Source organism: Pelobates fuscus, chromosome 11 (assembly GCF_036172605.1).
Source record: "Pelobates fuscus isolate aPelFus1 chromosome 11, aPelFus1.pri, whole genome shotgun sequence".
NCBI classification, from domain to species: domain Eukaryota; kingdom Metazoa; phylum Chordata; class Amphibia; order Anura; family Pelobatidae; genus Pelobates; species Pelobates fuscus.
In genome coordinates this window covers 28,916,853-28,937,035 of record NC_086327.1, presented here as the reverse complement: position 1 = coordinate 28,937,035, position 20,183 = coordinate 28,916,853, and the positions used below count along the sequence as shown (strand labels likewise).

At 39.3% G+C, this 20,183-nt stretch overlaps 1 protein-coding gene across 3 annotated transcripts in view; it reads left to right on the top strand.

Moving 5' to 3' along the window:
- The window catches only part of PPFIA3 (PTPRF interacting protein alpha 3), a 126,915-nt gene that overhangs the window by 87,264 nt on the left and 19,468 nt on the right, over nt 1-20,183 (top strand). Inside the window, exons 8-18 of one of the 3 annotated variants that reach the window (XM_063436557.1) lie at nt 226-372; nt 1,883-2,017; nt 3,897-3,980; nt 6,888-7,019; nt 8,130-8,192; nt 8,381-8,460; nt 8,574-8,706; nt 11,845-12,065; nt 12,420-12,642; nt 15,083-15,240; nt 18,557-18,714. In XM_063436557.1, the coding sequence (XP_063292627.1) occupies nt 226-372; nt 1,883-2,017; nt 3,897-3,980; nt 6,888-7,019; nt 8,130-8,192; nt 8,381-8,460; nt 8,574-8,706; nt 11,845-12,065; nt 12,420-12,642; nt 15,083-15,240; nt 18,557-18,714 (1,534 nt within the window). Of the gene's footprint in view, nt 1-225; nt 373-1,882; nt 2,018-3,896; nt 3,981-6,887; nt 7,020-8,129; nt 8,193-8,380; nt 8,461-8,558; nt 8,707-11,844; nt 12,066-12,419; nt 12,643-15,082; nt 15,241-18,556; nt 18,715-20,183 lie in introns of all 3 variants that reach the window. The other 2 variants (XM_063436558.1, XM_063436556.1) reach the window with 2 other exon arrangements.

Below are 20,183 nucleotides of genomic sequence, written 5' to 3'. Positions count from 1 at the left end.
GCTTTTGTTTCCAGTTTGGCTACTGTGATTTTAAATTTTAAATTCACTTTGAATTCTTACTTCAGTAAATAACCCTGTCTGTGTCCACTCACTACACACAGACTGTTTGTTTCTTTTCTTTCTATTTCCTTCTTGCAGTATAGACTCTGGCATTGCAGCCAGTCAGACAGCATATCATAATCATATAAGAGCATTACTTTATACCTGCATTTTCCTGTGTTGCAGGCTTTGGCGCAGAGGGAAGATATGGAAGAACGAATCACCACGCTTGAGAAACGGTACTTAAGTGCTCAGAGAGAAGCAACTTCGCTTCATGACGTCAATGACAAGTTGGAGAATGAACTGGCGAGCAAAGAGTCCCTTCATAGACAGGTAATTAGTCATCGACTCTTCACAAACTCTATCGTGGTTACTTACTAAACTGAGAATCCAAAGTAATTTCAAACTTCGGGACAAAGAAGCCAAACCAGATGCATTGTTAACTTAGAGAATGTTTCCAATTTGACTATTTTTAACTTGAATTCACTTTGAATTCTTACATTAGGGAGTAACCAAGTATGTGTTCACTAATCCATGAGTTTTAGCTACTGAGTAATGTAGCCATGACATGGCCCCAATAGCACATGGCTTTAGGTTGCCGTTACTGATTGTGAGATACAGCCATGTACTCTTCCCACTGTATTTCAGTGTGAATTGGAGATGGAACCGGAAGTAGGAAGCTGTGATGTTTGGCAAAAGCAACCCAATAGGCCATCAATGACCTGTCCTCTTTATCTCCCCACCCTCAAACGAAATGGGAATATGTACAGCAGAGGGTGTGGGGGGGTTGCAGCACTATGCCCCTAACAAACACTTTGCCTAACGAAAAATAAGCCCATTTAAGTTTCATTTGGAATAAGACTTTGGAATAACAACTTTGCATATGTAACAGCAAAATATACACTTTAATTTATCCCCTAATCATGAAAACATTCAATGTTCCTTTAAAGGGGAACCGGCACGTCCTAGAATTTGTTATATTATGTTTGCGTATCCCTATATTTAATAAATATGTATTTGTAAGGTGTGAATACAAAATTAAATGTAGAAATCCCCACCACTTTATGCTGCAACTGGGTGCCGTCATCTTAGCTCCCTGTCAACCATTGTTATAAACTCTGTTCTTTGCACCTGGCAGTTAGCATAAAAAAAGCATGTCGAAGAGAAGAAATTAAACAATGTTTTTGTTTCTTCTTCTGCTCTGAAAATCTTCAGATCAGCTCGTGATAAACAGGTTTCAGCGGTTTATTCAGTGGTGCATATTCACCTTTAAAAAGGCAAAAAGATGTGTATTTGCAGCTCTCCAGCTGTCTTGTTTGTTTGTTTTTCACTATAACTCCCATTGTCCTACGCTAATAATTGTATAAAATAAAAAGTATATAGTTTATGGGTGTGTTGCCACTGGTTTACAGAGGTTCGTGGGAGTTATAGATGAATAATTATTCTAGGGCCGACCTGGACACCTCTTACCTTAAATTTTATTTTAAGGTAAAATACATAGCTTTATTTCAGATGCAAGGATACATGCTGTGTGCAACCTTGCGGCATCATTCTTTGCATTGTGCCCTTGCATGCAGATATTGGATTTTATAATGAGGGTGTTGGGCCGTGACCCCAGACAGTGGGTTCCGGATCATTGGCCATAGATTGTGGCCTTTAAGTTATTGCCTCTTAGCTACGTGCTATCGATCAGTACCTGTTCACTGAAAGGGAAATAATAGCCTTTTCACATTAGAATGAATTGCAAAGGGGCCTCTGCCAAGCACTGTGGATTTATGGTCTGATTCCCAGGGCTGGTCTTCTGCCGATTATTGACCATCAATCTTGTGTTCTCCCATTTCAGAGTGAAGAGAAGAACCGGCAACTGCAGGAGTGGCTGGAGGATGCCAAGCAGAAATTGCAGCAGACCCTGCAGAAGGCGGAGACTCTTCCTGAGATTGAAGCTCAGCTGGCCCAGCGAGTGGCGGCTCTCAGCAAGGTATTTTATACTTACATGCTACTTAATCAGAGCACTCGCAGGGGAGAGCGAGCAGGGAGTCTGCATATCTCTCATACTCAAACACTGGCATTAGAAGAGACACATGTCTTCATTAAATAAGCCTACGACCGAATTTGTCGGATCTGTCTCTGTCTGATGCATTTTTCACTTCTGTACATGTTTGCTGTGACGTATCGTGGCCCCATAGAAATAAATTAATACATTAGGCCCATTAAATGCCTTTTGTTTTTAGTGACGTTAATTTTTATAGCTGCTTTAATCACTTTTATTTATTTATTTATAAAATATTTTACCAGGAAGGATACATTGAGATTTCTCTCGTTTTCAAGTATGTCCTGGGTTTTAGTACAGAGTTTTTCTTACTGCATTTATTTTAATGAATTACAGAAAAACAAATAGTAATATATAAAAAAAAAAAAAAAAAAAACAACAGTATATTTAAATGTATGTGGGTAAATCTATATATTTTTGGTTGTTTTTATGGTACATGTAGTACAGTAATTATAGAGACAATAGGAGGTACAAGACATGTACCAGTATATTTAGAATATAAACATTATGTATCATATTGAAAATTCGAAATTAACACAATATTTTCAATAGACTTTGTTTGATTAAAAAAAAGATGAATAAATATTAATACCGAAATAAATAATGAAAAGTTTTTTGTTTTTAATAAATACATGTTTATTATGTTTTTTTGACACGACTGTGTCTTTTTTAATCTATACAGTATTTTGTATGCCCCTCTATAGAGGGCAACATTGAAGCAAATTGAAATAGACAGACAGCTGACAGAATCAAGGGTTTTCTGTATTTGATGAAGAGTATTTAGAAGAAGAATCTCAATCTTTTGCTATGCCTCACATTTAAATGTTCATTCAAAAACCTCATTGCTTTCAGCCAGGTCTTGCTAAATCCTTTACAGTCTTTCATATACCGGAATCTTCTGCAAGTTGCTTCTGTTTTTTCCTTTTCAAGAATGATATCTTAATTGCAGTGCACCCTGGACAACAATTCTGAAAAAAAAGCCTTCACACAGTCAAAGTATGAACTTTGGTGTCTGCAATCTCTGCCAGATGCTGAGCAAGCGTGAATCCCAATTTCCCTGTACCCCTTTTTTGATCAGACGAAGTTAGTTTTTAGGTCTTACCTAATTGCCTAAATCTACATCCTGTGTTTAAATATAAATATATCCAGGTCCACCTGAAATACACAAAAGTGAAGGATGGGTAACTCAAATCCATAGGGGTGTCGATGCCTCCCAAATACTAGTCAGCTCTACCTCGGAATAGTAATCGTTATCCCAGTTAATTTATGTAACATGTCTTGCATTTACCTTTCTCACAACTACTTACCAACTCCTACTTCCCATTTGTACGTGTGCTAGGTTTTGGAGTTTTATGACAATCTATTATATCTTTGTGGATTTCTGAGTGCAGGATGATGGCTGAAAATACCACAACTTGACAAAAAAAAAAGCAAACAAACAATGTATTATGTTAGTGCATTATATGACACAAAAAACAATCCAAGGACATTGTCCGTATATTCAGCTTGTATGCTCTGACCTGCTTACTTTCGTGAACAATTAGAACCTAGTCTAGATCCATCACTAAGGGATGTTGAGGGAGGAAATAGAGTTCAAAATATTTAACAAAAAGTAGAGTAAAAATAATGTTGTTTTGTTAGGAGAAAGAAAATAACTTTACCAACCCAAACGTTCTTTGGTGCATGCACACATATATTTATGTCTTACATACATTTTCAGACTTTATATAAAAAAAAAAAAAATATTCTTAAAATTTACAGCACAAAAGTACTGCTTGCACTGACAGTGATGTTCTTTTGTGTCTAGGCTGAGGAACGACATGGAAACTTCGAAGAACGTCTGCGGCAGCTTGAAGCTCAACTCGAGGAGAAGAACCAAGAGCTCCAAAGGGTAAGCAGAACCAGGATTAGGTTCCAGTCACACATGGCACACAGCTTGAAAGCATGAAAGGTAGGAGAATGCAGGGACCACCTATCTACCTTAACCGGTGCTTATAAAAAGTAGATCTGCTAATGACATGGTCCATAAGTGATTGTCCAGTCTCCCAATTCCCTTGGAGATGACTAACCTGGTGGACTTCAAATGTTACCCTGAAGATCTAGAACAATTATTATTGAGCACGCTAGTCCAATCTTTTATTGGACAGGACCTTCATTTCTCTTATTACAATAATATTTTTTTTTTCAGATTGATAATACATACAAATACTCATAAACTTTGTTTTAGGCCAACCTTTTTTCGTCTTCGGCAACCGTCTTGCAAGTTAGCTGGATACCAGTCCATGTATGAGCTACATGCATTAGTAATGAGTTCAGTATCAAAGAAGAACTCTATAATTCATAAATAATACGACACAAGTTGAATCACGTTACCAGGGGCAAACTGTAGAGTACATCTATTATGTTACCTTCTTCAACTACATGACATAATGTCTTGAACCATGAATATATTGCAGGGACTAGGATTTTTTTTCTTATGAATAAAATGAGCAAAACAAAAATGTATCAATCAAATTTAATCCTTCAACCTCAGCGGCTTTTGTGTATTGTTTCCCAATCTGCCAATCAGATCTCCAGTCATAGACTTTGTAAAGTCCCCAAATATTTATCATGCTTATTCTTATTATCGCAACAGGTGACTCATGTTCTAAAATATTATATTTCATTATGTGGGTGAAGTATAGCTTCTGTGGCTAAAGAGTTTATTGTTACAATTTCTTCTTGATTAAAACTAAGTCTTCTTCAGTGGGTCCCTTTAAACACCATTTACACCCGCGTTTATATTTGTTTGGAATGATTGGTTCTTGCCACCCAATAGTATGAATCTTATCAATTCTACCAGGGGTCAAGCCCTGGGGAAAAAGTGTGGGATCTCACCCAAGATCTACCCCCGCCAAAAAAAATGATACGCTCGTGTGCATATATATTAATCAGAAAATACAGTGCAACATTTATTGTAAAGTGCCAGTTTAAAATGTGTGTTTGAATGTAAACATGTTTTTGTATGGAGTATGTGTGACATATTGGCATTTGAATGCAGGAGTGCATTTTTATGTTGTGTGGTTTTTGAATATGGTGGTGTGTTTTTATGTAGTGTTGACATTTGGATGCAGGGCTGTATTTGTGTGTAGTGTAGGCGAAATTCTAAGATGTATGCACATATACATATACACACACTAGCACAGATACACAGACACATAGACACACACATGCAGTTACATAGAAACACAGTCATACACAGATACAGACAAACACTGACACACATACAGATAGACACACAGATACAAACACACATATAGATACAAACACACACACACACATACAGACACACAGAGAGGGGCGCACAGACACACATACAGACACACACATACAGACACACCGATACAAACACAGACACACAAACCAATACACAGACACATACAGAAACATACAGCCCACCTAAAACACTACCCTCACCTCTGCCTTGAACTGCAGCCCCGCTCCAAACGTGCACCTCGAGGAGGACACGCACCCAGCAGTGGCATACTTAATCAACACGCTACCTGCAAAGATGCTCCTGTTGTGCTGAAAACTCCTGGAGGAAGTCTCGCACCCAGTCAGACTTTCTCCATTATAGATTCATATTATGTTCATACAGCGCAGCTCTTGCCCTCGCCAAACAGTCATACTTTTCCTCTCTCATTAGTTTATGCTCCCGCAATCCCAAGCGTCTCTTTGACACCTTAAACTCTCTTCTTCGCCCTGCTGTTGCCACCCCGAAACTAACCTTACAGCCGATAGCTTTGCATGCTACTTTACCGCCAAAATTGAACAGCTAAGGAAAGAATTCTCCCCACCTTGCCCCTCTCTTTCTAAACCATATATAGATGCCTTTCCTACCCTTCAGACTTTCTCCTATTGAACAAGAGGTGACTGCGCTTCTCCTTTCCTCTCGCCCCACCACTTGCCCGCTCGATCCTGTCCCATCCCGCCTTATCAGATCTCTCTCTGTCATCCAGCAGCAGCAGGTCCTCTGTTCTCGCGATCCGCAAGCGCGATGCCGTGGGTTACTTAAGCAAACCCGTGGCAATGCTCTCGCGGATCACGAGAACAGAGGACCTGCTGCTGCTGGATGTGAAACAAGCGTGGAGACTCCTGTAAGATGCCAAAATGCCGCCCCTGTGAAAGTGTCACAGCCCTTTCTATTGCTTGTCAGCAGTAAAACAGGAACTACAAATCATGGTCGGGCGTGGATTTGTATAAGCCGATGCTGCTCTAATGGAATCATAACTCAAAGTTTAAGATATAATAAGAATGTTAAACAGTACTATAAATAGTGAGTGTGTGTCTTTTGAAATAATGGGAGATTTAGTTACAGTATATAGTAACACATTTACAGTAACATTGCAGAACCGCCGACACAACGACAATGTACCCCATTTTCTGGTAGGTCCTATTTGAGCAACCTAATGCATGCTCTTATAAGATTAAACCATTTACTTGGAAAATTCATCCTCCTGGGGCTCTCTGCAATGTTAAATAGCTCTAGAATGAGGCACCTGTGACAGGGAGTGGTGCAAAACCAAGAGTATCTGCCTATATGACAATCTATATCATATTTTGTAATAATTTTATTTCTTCATTAAAAGTAATGTTTTAGATAATTTACCAGTTAATCCCTCTAGAATATATTTCTTCTATGTTGACGCTATTTGGGGGTATTCCTGGGTGTATTTCATGTACTAATTAGCCTGTCTTGCTTTTGATTCACAAGACTGAGAATCGTTCCAATTTTGCCCACACTTGATCTCTTGTGCAGGCTCGTCAGAGGGAGAAGATGAACGATGAACACAACAAGCGCCTTTCAGAGACTGTTGATAAACTGCTGTCTGAGTCAAATGAGAGATTGCAACTGCATCTCAAGGAAAGAATGGGAGCCCTGGAGGAGAAGGTAGGTAGCCAATTCTTCCAGGGTTTAAGCATTCTGTTTCCATAAGATACGTTTATAATGGACTGGTTTATGTCGGCATTTCTTGAAGTTCCATGTAGATACTATGTGCATCTCCTATAGTGGTCAAAGCACCTCAAAAGAGGCATGCATTACGAGGAGAAAGAAAAAGCATAAGTAGAAGCAGCAAAAGAGAAGGTAAAGGCTAAGAAAAGAAAGTAAGAGAAGAAGAAATGAAAGTGTTATAAAATACCCAGTAAGAGCCTGCTTTATATACTCAGCCCTCACATCCCCATGTCCCAATTAGCTCCTATTCCTGTTTCATCACTATATTGTTCGGCTATCCACAGAATTCTTCCCATAGTCCCCAGATTCTATCATAAGCCTTCATGGTATCTGTTTCAGAGTGTGCCATATAATACGATTTGTCATTGTGAATTATTATATTGAAAACTGATGAGAGGTAGGGAACCTACGCAGTTATCCATTGCCTGATTAGGGCTTGTTTAGTTGCTAAGAATATATAGGAGCCCTTGACAAGATCTCCAGAAACAAGTGAAACAAAGCTATGCCAGGGCATGGGGGTATCTGTGTGCGAAGTAGGGTGAAAACTGAGGTCCACAGTAGTAGGATGTTTGGGCAGTTCCACCAGATGGGTTATGTGGGCCATGTGTATTTTTAAGCCCGTATCCACACCAACACAATGCCAATTGGTCTGGAAATAACCACTGTTTCCTTTTTGGAATATTTAACTTCCTTACTTCCTCTAAATCTGCATCTTGTTCCAGCTAATGGAGCTATCGATCTGAAATGCTTTAACAAAATGGCAACGCAACCAGTTTCACATTATAGTATAATATTAGTATAAACGTTTATTTTAGGTGACAGGAGATTATAAAATTAAAGATTAGTGGTGTCAGATTAACAAATATTTAAATACCAGTAGGGTGGGGAAGTAGGACCTTCTGAGTAAGAATTCAAGAAGAATCCTGCTCTCCTTGTGCCACCTTTATGAAACCAGCCATATTACAAGCCCTTTCAATCTAAATCCATAGCATCAGTTCTGTTCTCATTTTCTTCTCTTTTTCCCTTTGCCTGCTTCCCTTCTCCCAGAACACTCTCTCGGAGGAGATAGCTAACATGAAAAAGCTGCAGGATGAGCTTCTACTCAACAAGGTTTGTATGGGTACCTCCATATCCCATGTTTATGGTCTCCCTGTTACTTTTGTATACCCAGCTCTGGGTATGAGGTCACTAATAGGTTGATATGTCCTCCTATTATGGGGTATGAGTCTTTGTGTAGTTGTTTTCATTGGTGTTATTGTCGCTGTATAATGGCCAACACTTTCTAATTTATCTTGTAGGAGCAACTTGTTACTGAGATGGACAGGATGCAGTTGGAGATTGACCAACTACGGGGAAGACCTTCATCCACATACTCTAGGTGAATTCTTTGCTAGCTCAGAAAGTCTTCCTAAAGAGACAAAGGTACAGGAACATTTTCTATGTTCAAAAAAAGGCCTTCATTCTAATTTCTTGTAGGTCTCTACCTGGAAGTGCCCTAGAGTTGCGTTACTCTCAGGCACCGACACTGCCCATGGGGAGCCATATGGACCATTATAGCAGCACAGCAGTGATTAGACGGCCAAAGAAGGCACGCTGGGCAGCATTGAAGGATGACCCAACCAAGGTAATGAACTCTAACGTGACTATCTGTTATACATCAAAGGTGGGACATTTACAGTGGTCACTGATTTGTCATTTGTCATACTTGTTTGATTTCAAACCTGTGGCCTGAGAATTTTACTTGTTTGGCTTCAAACCTGTGACCAGGGAACCTTTCACTTAATGGAAATCAAACATTAATATAAGTCGTGTTGCACTGTGACTCAAAGAGTGTAGTTACAAAATTGATTACAGTGCGGGAAGTGGAGGATTAACAAGGGGTTTGCACATCTGAGGCCAAAATAACCGAGCTGGAACAATATCCATGTTGAAGAAATTTTCATTTCAGATATTTTAAACTAAAAATGAAAATGATTTTGTCTAGTCTCTACAGCAGAGGTGCCCAAAACGTAAATCCTAGCTCCTATGATGCTTTGTCAATCTAAAGACATTCTAAATGCATGCATCATGGGAGTTGTAGTTCTCCAACATCTGGGGATCTACCTTGTGGGCACTCCTGCTCTACAATTTCCAACCAACTTGTGATCATTTTTTATTAATCTTTAATAAGATTCATAACACACATACACATGATTTATCTAAACTGCAATGACTACCCCTTTAGACATATATCAATGTTGAATTTAACTTTATTAAAATACTATAATACTAACTATAGTATATGTGTGTATATAAAATATATGTATTAGTTAATAAAACGTAATTTATTTCAGTTTGTTCACCTATTTACCTTTTGTGTTACTGCCTTTACTGTCTGTAAAGTGGTTAAATTGCAATGAATTAGGCCTGTGGGCATCGAGATGAAAATCCTCATGGCATCTCCGCGGATGGGAGGGGTACATATCTCTCATTCTTAGAAAATGAATTTCCATTGCAGTGTAGCCAGTTTGAGCCATGTAGCTTTTGCGGCTAACTCCCCAGCAGTCTCTCTTTAGATGTACATATTCATTATTAATAAAGTATAAAGGAAATGTATTTGTATGTTGCATACATTTTCCACCCTTATACTAGTCACTTAAGGAATTAATAGTTTTTTTTTCATGTAGATTGTTTTTTTGGGGTTTTAACGTCCCATAGTCCATGGAGCTGAGAGTGTCTCACGACACCTCAAGCACACATTAGCTCTTGTTAATGGGACATTATAGTCACCTGAACAACTTCAGCTTAATGAGGTTGTTCAGGTGAGAACTATAGCACCGTGCAGCCATTCTCATGTAAACACTGTATTTTCTGAGAAAATACAGTGTTTACATTGAAAGCTAGGAACACCTCCAGTTGCAGTCACTCAGAGTGAACCAGAGGGACTTCGAAGTTGATGGAGGCATAATATGCCTCCATCCACTCAGATCTGCTGTCAGTAGAGCACAGGGCAGCACTGTGCACAGCATCCTGTGATTCACTCCTCCTCCCACTGCATGCAGACATTGAACTTTCCTCATAGAGATTAATTGATTCAATTCATCTCTGTGAGGAGATGCTGATTGGCCAGGGCTGTGTTCGAATCATGCTGGCTCTGCCCCTGATCTGCCTCTTTGTCAGTCTCAGCCAATCCTATGGGGAAGCACTGTGATTGGATCAGGCTACCACATGTCAGCAGACTGCTTGTTTTTCTGAGTCTCAGCATGCAGATTTACAGCTTCAGGCTTGAATACAGTAAGATTTTTACTATATTTATGGAGGCATGAGGGTCCCGGGGGGGCTAGATGGTGGTATTAACACTATAGGGTCAGGAATACATGTTTGTGTTCCTGACCCTATAGTGATCCTTTAAGGTTTGAGAATTAAAAAAAAAAGATATAGTAACAGAATATTTGAGAAGTAATATTAGTCATGAGGATCAGCCTTCTCTGTTATTATTATTCATAAAGTGCCAACAAATTCCCAAGCGCTGTACAATAAGTGGACTAAGACATGTATTTGCAACAAGTCGAGTTGGACTCACATGAACAGAGGGTGTTGACGGCCCAGCTCAAGCGAGCTTACATTTTAGAAGTGTCTGTTTGCTTCTCGCTATAGGCACATGTCTAGTAGCAGAGGTTAAAAAAAATTGGTATATAAATAAATAAGGTACCTGGGCAAGCATTTAGGCCTGAATTCATGGAACTTGAGTCTTGATCTAGTTCTCTTTATTAAGTTTAAAGAAAAAGTCGATTTTTTTTTATAAATCTTCCCATCATTCAAATTTGCTTGCATGCATGGTGGTAAAACTACAAATTTGCTTAAAAAATTATTGCTATTGAGTGCATGTACTGTTGAGTGCATGTACATCATGTGCAATTAGTTTGACATGTTGGAGCCTTAGTCTGAACCAACACTGTCACACGCAACAGCAAAACAGAGGAATCAGGAGAGCCCCAGCCACCCATAATAAAGTCCATTTTTTCCAGATGTGTTCACAAACAGTAATTGCTTGTTAAACTCTTCATTTTATATAGTCTGAAGGGAAATACGTTTAATATATTTGAGTCAGGGCTGAACAAATACATGGACGAGCATAATAACTGCCTTATAGTTTTTAAATGCTCATTGGTTACATATATTTTCTCAGTCTTTTTCCTATTGTGCTTTTTTCCTTCTTTAACATTCATCCTAACAAATCTTATATAATATATTGTGTTCTTTTTGTGCTACCCTTTGGACTCTACCTCAATGTAAGTATATGTTCTACTCCAATTTCCCAGTTTTGGAGCACTTGTAAACTGTAATTTACCCAAGTAATACCAGCAAAGTTTTTAAAGTTTGTTTGTTTTTTTAAAATAAATAGTAGGTAACTTTTGTTTTATTTTGTTTTCGGTAATTATTACTTGGGGATTTTAAAATGTTTCATAATTATGTGAAACATCTCTAATAATTCACAATTAGCATTTGCAATTGGTAGATGTATCGCTCTGCAATAGACATTGTTGAAGCAAAGCTCACAGGACAAACCAGATAGCAAATATCAGGAAGAATATCCTTAATTGATATATTCACTCGCACAATGTACGGGTTACATTTTAATACCTGCTAAAACTTGTTAAAGGCATGTGTGATTTGAGGATTTGGTTCTTCCCTTCTTCACCAAAATGTTTGCTCCCCCTCAAACTAATCTAACTAATTTACAAGTGTTTGAGAGCTTTGTCTTGATTCTTTCTTTTATCAGATCCAAACATTGGATGAACAGGACTGGGAGCGGGCGCAGCAGGCAAACGTCCTTGCTAATGTGGCCCAAGCATTTGAAGGTGACTTGGACGGCTCAGATGAGGACGACAGAGATACCATCTTCAGCTCGGCCGACCTGCTGTCTCCCAGTGGCCAGACTGATGTGCAGACACTGGCTATCATGTTGCAGGAACAGCTTGAAGCTATCAACAAAGAGATCAAGTGAGTAAGAATAGGGTTTATGTTTCCAGATCCACAATACAAAGGCCCACGAACCCCAAGAAAAACATTCACTGGGATATATGTTTGTATGTATGTACCTGTCTATCTGTGTCTCTGAATGTGTAGTGCATATACTTGCTTTCTACAGCTGTCTGTGTCGATATATAGATAATCTGGATATATGTTAGGGTCACAAATATTAGCTTTGCCACCCACCTGCACCTCGAAAATATTGTTTTCTCAACAATTTTATTTTGTGCCATCTTCAGTATATTTGACCAGCTGATCTGTAGCCATGAATTATCTTCGTAAATAATATTATTTTTGTGAACTTCGTTACCCCCACCCCTGTAGGCTGATCCAGGAGGAGAAAGAGACCACAGAGCTACGAGCGGAGGAAATAGAAAGCAGAGTCACCAGTGGCACCCTTGATGGTTCCCTCGGACGCTATCGATCTGCCAGTTCCATCCCAACCTCAGTCACCACCTCAACCTTAGCCAGCCCATCACCTCCAAGCAGCGGGCACTCCACCCCACGAATCACCCCTCACAGTCCTGCCAGGGAGGGAGAGAAATTTGTAAGATTAAATTTTTATTTACTTGTTTGTTTTTTCAGATTAGAAAACATAGAAGATACAATTAGTTAAATAACTGACTAATATAGAGACAATTTTAAAGAAAAAGAAAATATTGGCTCAATCTATGATCCCCTTACTTGTCTTCAGATGTTTAAGTTGATAGACAATGCATCTTTTCTTGTTTTGTTTTTTTTGTTTTACTACGTGGAAGTGTCTTACTTTCATCAAAAAGGTTTTGTTTTTTTTGACTGATTATTTTTCCACAGTGTCACTCCATTCCTCCCATCCCCCCAGTATTCCTTAATTCCTCTCTCCTTCCAGTATTCCTTCATTCCTCCATCCTCCCAGTATTCCTTTATTCCTCCAATCTCCCAGTATTCCTTCATTCCTCCAACCTCTCAGTATCTCTTCATTCCTCCAACAACCTCCCAGTATTCTGTCATTCCTCTCTCCACCCAGTATTCCTTCATTCCTCTCTCCTCCCAGAATTCCTTCACTCCTCTCTCCACCCAGTAGTCCTTAATTCCTTTTTCCTTCCAGTATTCCTTCACTCCTCTCTCCACCCAGTATTCCCTCATTTTTCTCTCCTCCTAGTATTCCTTCACTCCTCTCTCCTTCCAGTATGCCTTCATTCCTCTCTACACCCAGTATTCCTTTGCTCCTCTCTCCTTCCAGTATGCCTTCACTCCTCTCTCCGCCCAGGATTCATTCAATCCTTTCTCCTTCCAACATTCCTTCACTCTTCTCTCCTCCCAGTATTCTATCATTCCTCTCTCCACCCAGTATTCCTTCACTCCTCTCTCCGCCCAGTATTCCTTCATTCCTCTCTCCGCCCAGTATTCCTTCATTCCTCTCTCCGCCCAGTATTCCTTTACTCTTCTCTCCGCCCAGTATTCTCCCATTCCTCTCTCTCCTAGTGTTAACCTAACCCTTTTTTTTCTTCAATATCACTCCATCTCTTTCTTCATTTGTCACACCATCTCTCTTCCCAGAATCGCTCTATTTATTTCCTCATCTCCCTCCATCTCCCCACTAGCGTATGTCTCTTGCACAGACCTCCATTACTGTTGTTTTGAAACTCAACACTGTGCACCATAATGAGAGAGCGTATCTCTACTGATCTGGAGTGGCATTGTTACTATACACAAGCCAAGGGGTGTGATTCTGTATTTATATATGTTGTACGAGTATATTTTTCTTGTCAACATGAGCCAAAAATGTACAGACCAAGAGTGAACAAAGAAAAATAGCTAGCTCTATCAATAGCTCACACAAAAGGGCTGAACGAGATTTTATCTCACCTCCGTCATTATAAAGGAAACCTACACCATTAGCATTATAGACTGGTCATCCCACACTACAATCCAACACTGAACTTGCAGATTTTAGCCTACATTTTCAACTCACTACAATTCACTGTGTAAGTGTAAGAATTGTTCAATGAGAAGATAAAAGTTCCTGATTTTTTTAAATTTGTATTTATAAATACATTTTTAGACATGACTAGTAAATATTTTGGGGACATGTCTTTTCAGCAATCTACCACCTACATTTCTCCTTATTATTATCGCCTCCCCCCATCCTTATCAACTAAACTGTGGCATTTGGTGTCAGTGATTTGTGGCTCAAGTAGTTGGCTGCCTTACACTGACTTGGCATATTGATCCAAGTGCAATATCTAATTTATTTTGATAAATGCTCCATGTAGTTCCCTATTGTTCTCACAAGAGCAGGGGTTTGACTTTTGGTTGAAGTGCTTGCTTGCATAGTGCCATCTAGTGTTCATGGGAGTAGCTGCAGTTTCTTCTAACTACCAAATAATTACAAGAGTGAAATGAGAATATCCACATGATTTGGGCAATTTTAAAATAATCTTCCACACAAAACTGTGGTAAAGATACCATGGAGCAACACATTAAAAAAAGGTCCACTCAAATGCTAGGTGATTTTCAATATTTATTTATTTAAAAGTGTGACTTTTAGAAAAGTGATGGTTTCCTTTTATTAAAGAATATTTCAGTTTTACGATTTTGGTCTAAAACCTGAAATTCACTTTGAATTTCTTTTAAATACCTAACAGTTCACATGTTAATAAAGAAATTGACTTATCTTACATGAATTCCTGCATTATTCACCAGTCATGTCAATAAAAGAGAATACATATTTAACCTTCTGGGTGTTACCTGTACGCTGACATAATTAAAGAATGTCATTATTAAAAAATTATTTGTATTTTTCAGAACATTTTTCTCAGACCTTTAACATTCCAGGGTTTGTTAATGTATTTGTTGTTACTCCCAAGTCCTAGTTCATTGGTGGTCCTTGAGGCCTTCTTTGAGAAGCACCTTTGTATGGCCCAGTGGTTCTCTATTGTTATGGGTTGCTGAGTAAATAGTATCAGGCTAATTATAATGTCTACATTCTTTCTCTTATCATGCAGAATCATGTTCCTAAAGAAGATGGTAGAGATGATAAGGCTTTGATGCAATGTGAGACGACCCCTCCCCTTACACCCCGAGCAGTGCGGCTGGAACGGATGACACAAGCACTGGCCCTTCAAGCCACCTCGTTGGAGGATGGAAGAGAATCCCGGGCCAGGTATAGGTTGAAAGGCAAAATCGTTGACTACAAAAATGGGTAGAGTTGGTGAAATCAGCATGTCTATATAGGTTTTAATTGAAGACTTAATTCGCCTCTCTGCTCTTTCCTAGCCACAGAGAAATTTTGTCATTAGTGCTTTTTCCCAGGTCTATTCAATTTGCCAGACACACGTGACTATCATCTACAGGAATCTCACCCATTTAAACTTATCCAAGGCATGCTCACCTGTATTATAAGTTAATCCTCAATTTAAGGAGATACAGTATATGTGTATTTTGTTGATGTACCACCTACAGGTATAATTAGCACTTTGTATGTTATATTGTAGTAGAGTAAAGTACAGTAAGCACAACAGTTATACAGTGTTTGTGTGTTTTATGTATATAGCACTAACATCACCCATGTAGCATCTTACAGATTACTGACACTTGAAGGGAAGTAAAGCGGAGTAGCTATGTAGTGTGTGCATCTTGTATATATATTTAATACTCGTTACGTACTTGACATGTTACGAGGTACAATTATTCAGACAGTACAATTAGTTATAATACATATGGATATATTCTTATAGGAGGTCAATGTTCTGGTGTTTCTGATCTGAGTGTTTGTCAGCTGCATCAAATCTGGTTTATAAAAGCAACTACTAATTTGTGTAGAAAAAGTGTGTTTAGGAAATTCTTCTAAGAATCCAGAAGTGGAAAAGGTAGATGCTTATGAAACACAAAATATGTTTTTCTGTTAAATCAGGAATTTAGCAAGGGAGTTGCCTATTTTTAAACATAAAAAGCAAATAATGCAATCCCTTAGGATAATAATGAAACTAATAATAACAGCAGCCACCTAAAATTGCATCTAGAGATAGAAATAATATATGTGAATAGGTGCCGTAAACTTGTACATAAAAGTCCCAAGTGGCCTCAGCACCAAAGGGGTTAGGAAGTCCCACCAAAGTCTTAACACTCCACAACAATAATCCAACACATTACAAGTCAAGTCTCCAAATGTTCTGGAGATATTATCCGACAAGTACCTTTAGAAAGCTAGCGTTGTTATGTGGAGTAAGGAGGGCAAATTCAGCCTAAAGAAGAAAACAAATCTTTGGTGTGTGGCATAATCCTGTGTGTGATAGCTGTGGTGGTAATCCTGCAATACTCAAGTCTTCCAATTCTGTGTTGTCTGGAAGTGCTCCCGGTAAGAGACGCCACACGTCTTGCGTCTGCCGTGTTTAGTCATCATGACATTCTCAAAGACAGCGAGTGAACAAGGCAATCTAGCCAGGAAGGGCACTGTTGTATACATCATGTTTGGCATATTTCCCTTGGGAAAGAATTGGATTGGCTGAAATCATCATCATTGATGATCTCAGCCGAGGTGGAGCGGTGGCCATACAGAGACTGGCACAGCAAGGGACTAAAAGTTAGTTAAAAATCCTTCATATAATTTACAGGGTAGACCTGATAATCTAAATATGTAGCAAACACTGTAAGTTAAGAAATAGATGTTTGTATTCCTAGTATTAGAGTTTTCCTTTAGTATCTCTTGAATCCTGTAAAATTTTTACTATAGATTCCATTTAGTCTTCTGTTTTGGGTTACAGTAACACACTTAGGGCAGAAGAAAAGAACACAATTTTACAGTTGGTTTGAGTCATTAACTTCTTGCATCGATAACAAAAGAATCCTGTATGTGGAGATTCTGTATTCCCTCAGGACAGCGTAACTGTTATTCCAGGACAAAGGGTGGGATTAATGCAGCAGTCCTCATCAAATCCACAATGCCAACAGAGGATTTCAGTCAGGGCAGCGTACTGGAGTTTATTTCCCTAGTGCATGGTGGCTTACCCTGGCACTGTGGATGGCTATGTACTTTGTACTGCATGATACTCACTCAACCTGCTTGAAGTTGGGCCGAGCATCATGCGCAACGTCGTTTTAGACCATCTGCGGTGCTGAATGTAGTCACCATATTGCCTTAATCAGGCCATTAACCCCTTAAGGACACATGACATGTGTGACATGTCATGATTCCCTTTTATTCCAGAAGTTTGGTCCTTAAGGGGTTAAGGGAGTTACTACAGCAGGTATAAATGGCTAAAGCTGGAGTATAGGCAAGTATCTTATTTTAGAAGGAACACATTAAATATTGAATTTTGGATGTTCATTGATGTGATAGGTGAGTGTTGACTTGTTTTTTTTACAATCAAAGGGTAAAATATGAATGTTTTCCTATTCAGGTTTAGAGTGGGTGGATTTTTAACTCTTCAATGTGTGATGCAGAAGTCCGTTATTGTCAGGGTACCTGTGGTTACTGCCCTGGCAGGAATCCAGCCTGTGGGTCTTCTCCCACATGATGGGGAGACTCCTTTCTTTCCCTCCTCTCATCTCAGCAGTGCAGACGCCGACCGCGGTAGGTCCGTCCCCTTTTATGACGCGGCGCATGCGCGCCGATGTCATGATGTCACAGCCCGCCGAAACGGTCGAATTAGGATGTTTTGGGGGCGTGGTCATCACTTAAAGAGCCAAACTATAAAAAGTACTCACTTGCAATGAATCATTGCCCTGGCGTGGTTCTAGCTTGTCTGTTCCTATAGTGCTTACTCTGGTTTGGTTTATTGGTATTTGACTTGGCTCTGATTTAGACTATTCTGTGTTCTCCTTCCCTTTGACTCGGCTTGTTTATTCGCGTACCTGTTTTCTGACTCCCTCGACCTCGGCTTGTCCCTGACTATTCTCTGTTCTTTCCGACATTAGTCCGGCCATTCTAAGGCCCGGTATACGTTCTTCTATTTTTGCATTCTGTGTATTGGATCCCTGTGTAGATCCTGACAGTTATAATATAGATTTTTGTATTTTCTTGGCAGTCATTGAAACTTTCCCAGTAGAATAATGGGATCTCACAGCAAAGGCCTGCTTATTTAGCACCAACAGACCTACACAGCTCTGTAATCACTAAATGAATAGGACATTCCATATTAATGTTGGGTCGGTAATTACCAAATTGTTATGACAACCTAGAATGTTATTGGTTCTTAAATTGGGAACATCTCTTGTTTGATCTGGTTTTTGTGACAAAGGGATTTGCCTTAGCAACAGCCCCAACCACCAAAAAAAGGACCATGCAATCCCAAATGGTTGTTTACAAACGAGTGGATCAAGCAATATTTTAAATTGTTTGATCAGCTTGAGTGTTTATACTGTTAAGAATAGAGTGAGATATCAAAACGCTGCCGCCATCTTCCATCTGTAATTGCTGACCATCAGTGTTCCCTTTATCTAACCCTTGAGTTTCTTGTGTTATTTGTTTTTTCTATCAGCCTGGGAGCTGACGGATTGGGAGGTACAAACAGCACCAGTCAGGACTCCCTGCACAAAGCTGCCAAAAAGAAGAGCATCAAGTCCTCTATTGGGCGCCTGTTTGGCAAGAAGGAAAAGGGACGCATGGGGCAGATGGGGCGAGAGTCCTCTTCTCTTGGTGAGTATAGGATCCTCTCTGTCATTTCCCAGGTTACAAATTGACCAGCAAACATGAAGTACTCACAGGCTTTATATAGGCCTTTATAGAGGATGAAAATAAACTCTACATTATGCAGACCTAATTACTATCATCTTCAAGGTTTTATCTCCATACAGCTATACAGTTAAGCTGAGCTAGTGTAGTTAAAGGAACACTATAGGGTTCTGAATACAAATGGGTATTCCTAACGCTTTAGTGTCCTGTAGCTTAGGTGACCACCATCCCCCTCCCCCCCTCCCCTCTGTATCACTTACCTTTTATCCCAGGCCATAGTGCTCTCTCTGCAGCCATGGCTGAGATCATCAAGATCGATTATCTCAGCCAATCCAATGCTTTTCTATGGGAGGCTAGTGTGAATGCACAGCAGAACGCCACACCACACCAATCAGATTCAGTCTCTATGCGCAGAGTTTTACTCTGTTTGATTGGAAGCACCTTTAGTGGCTGTTAGAGTGACAGCCACTAGAGGCATTTAAACTCTGCACTGTATACATTTCTGTTTCTACAGAATAGCAATGTTTGCAGCTTCAGGGTGAAAACTAGAGAGACATGGCACCCAGAACACTTTATTGAGATGAAGTGGTCTTTGTGTCTATAATGCCCATTTAAATGGTCACATAGCATTTTGAGATAAGCCATGTGCATTGTGGGAGTGTGAGGAAGCAGATATAGCATCTGATGTCTGTTTGCTGCGTATTGTGTAAACATAATCTAGATTTCTTGCATGTGTACTTCAGTCATCCTTCTCCTCGGCAGAACGCAGGTGATATAGGACATTTGAAATGATCGTAAATGTATAGGGGCTTGCATTTGATAATTTTTTTTTTTTTTTTATACATAGAAGGTTGTACAAATAAAATAAACTTAAAATAAAAAAATAAACCACTGACCGGCATATGTACAGTGCTGCCCAGCAGTATGTACAATCCATATACTCACAGTTGGAGATAAGTTAATAATGCAGTTCTTTAACAATCCCCTCTGATTTATTCATTGATTTCCTTCTCTGATCATTTGCATCACGCATTCTGCCTGGTAGGACCCATTCATGTCACTATCAGCAGCATGTGCGATGGACCTCTAGCTAGTAATAAAATGCTAGCCACAACAAAAGAATCATAACAATGACTTTTTCAATACATGTAACATTCATGCAATCACTCTATACTATTTAATAAAGAAATATACATAAACATTATAAAACCTGCTCCTGATGTTAGCCTATGCAAACGTAACTGTTATAGAAGACCTGCAATGTTAATTAAAACACAGAGCGATAGTTGATATCAGTATAACCAATCGTGTTTAATTCGTTTAATTAGTGTTGACCAACAGTGACAGCGCTGATGTTCGTGAGTTGCGTTTCCTGTGCTGCAGAGCCAGTTTTCCAACTGCACGTCACATTCTAAGCTAGTCTTGTATTTCAC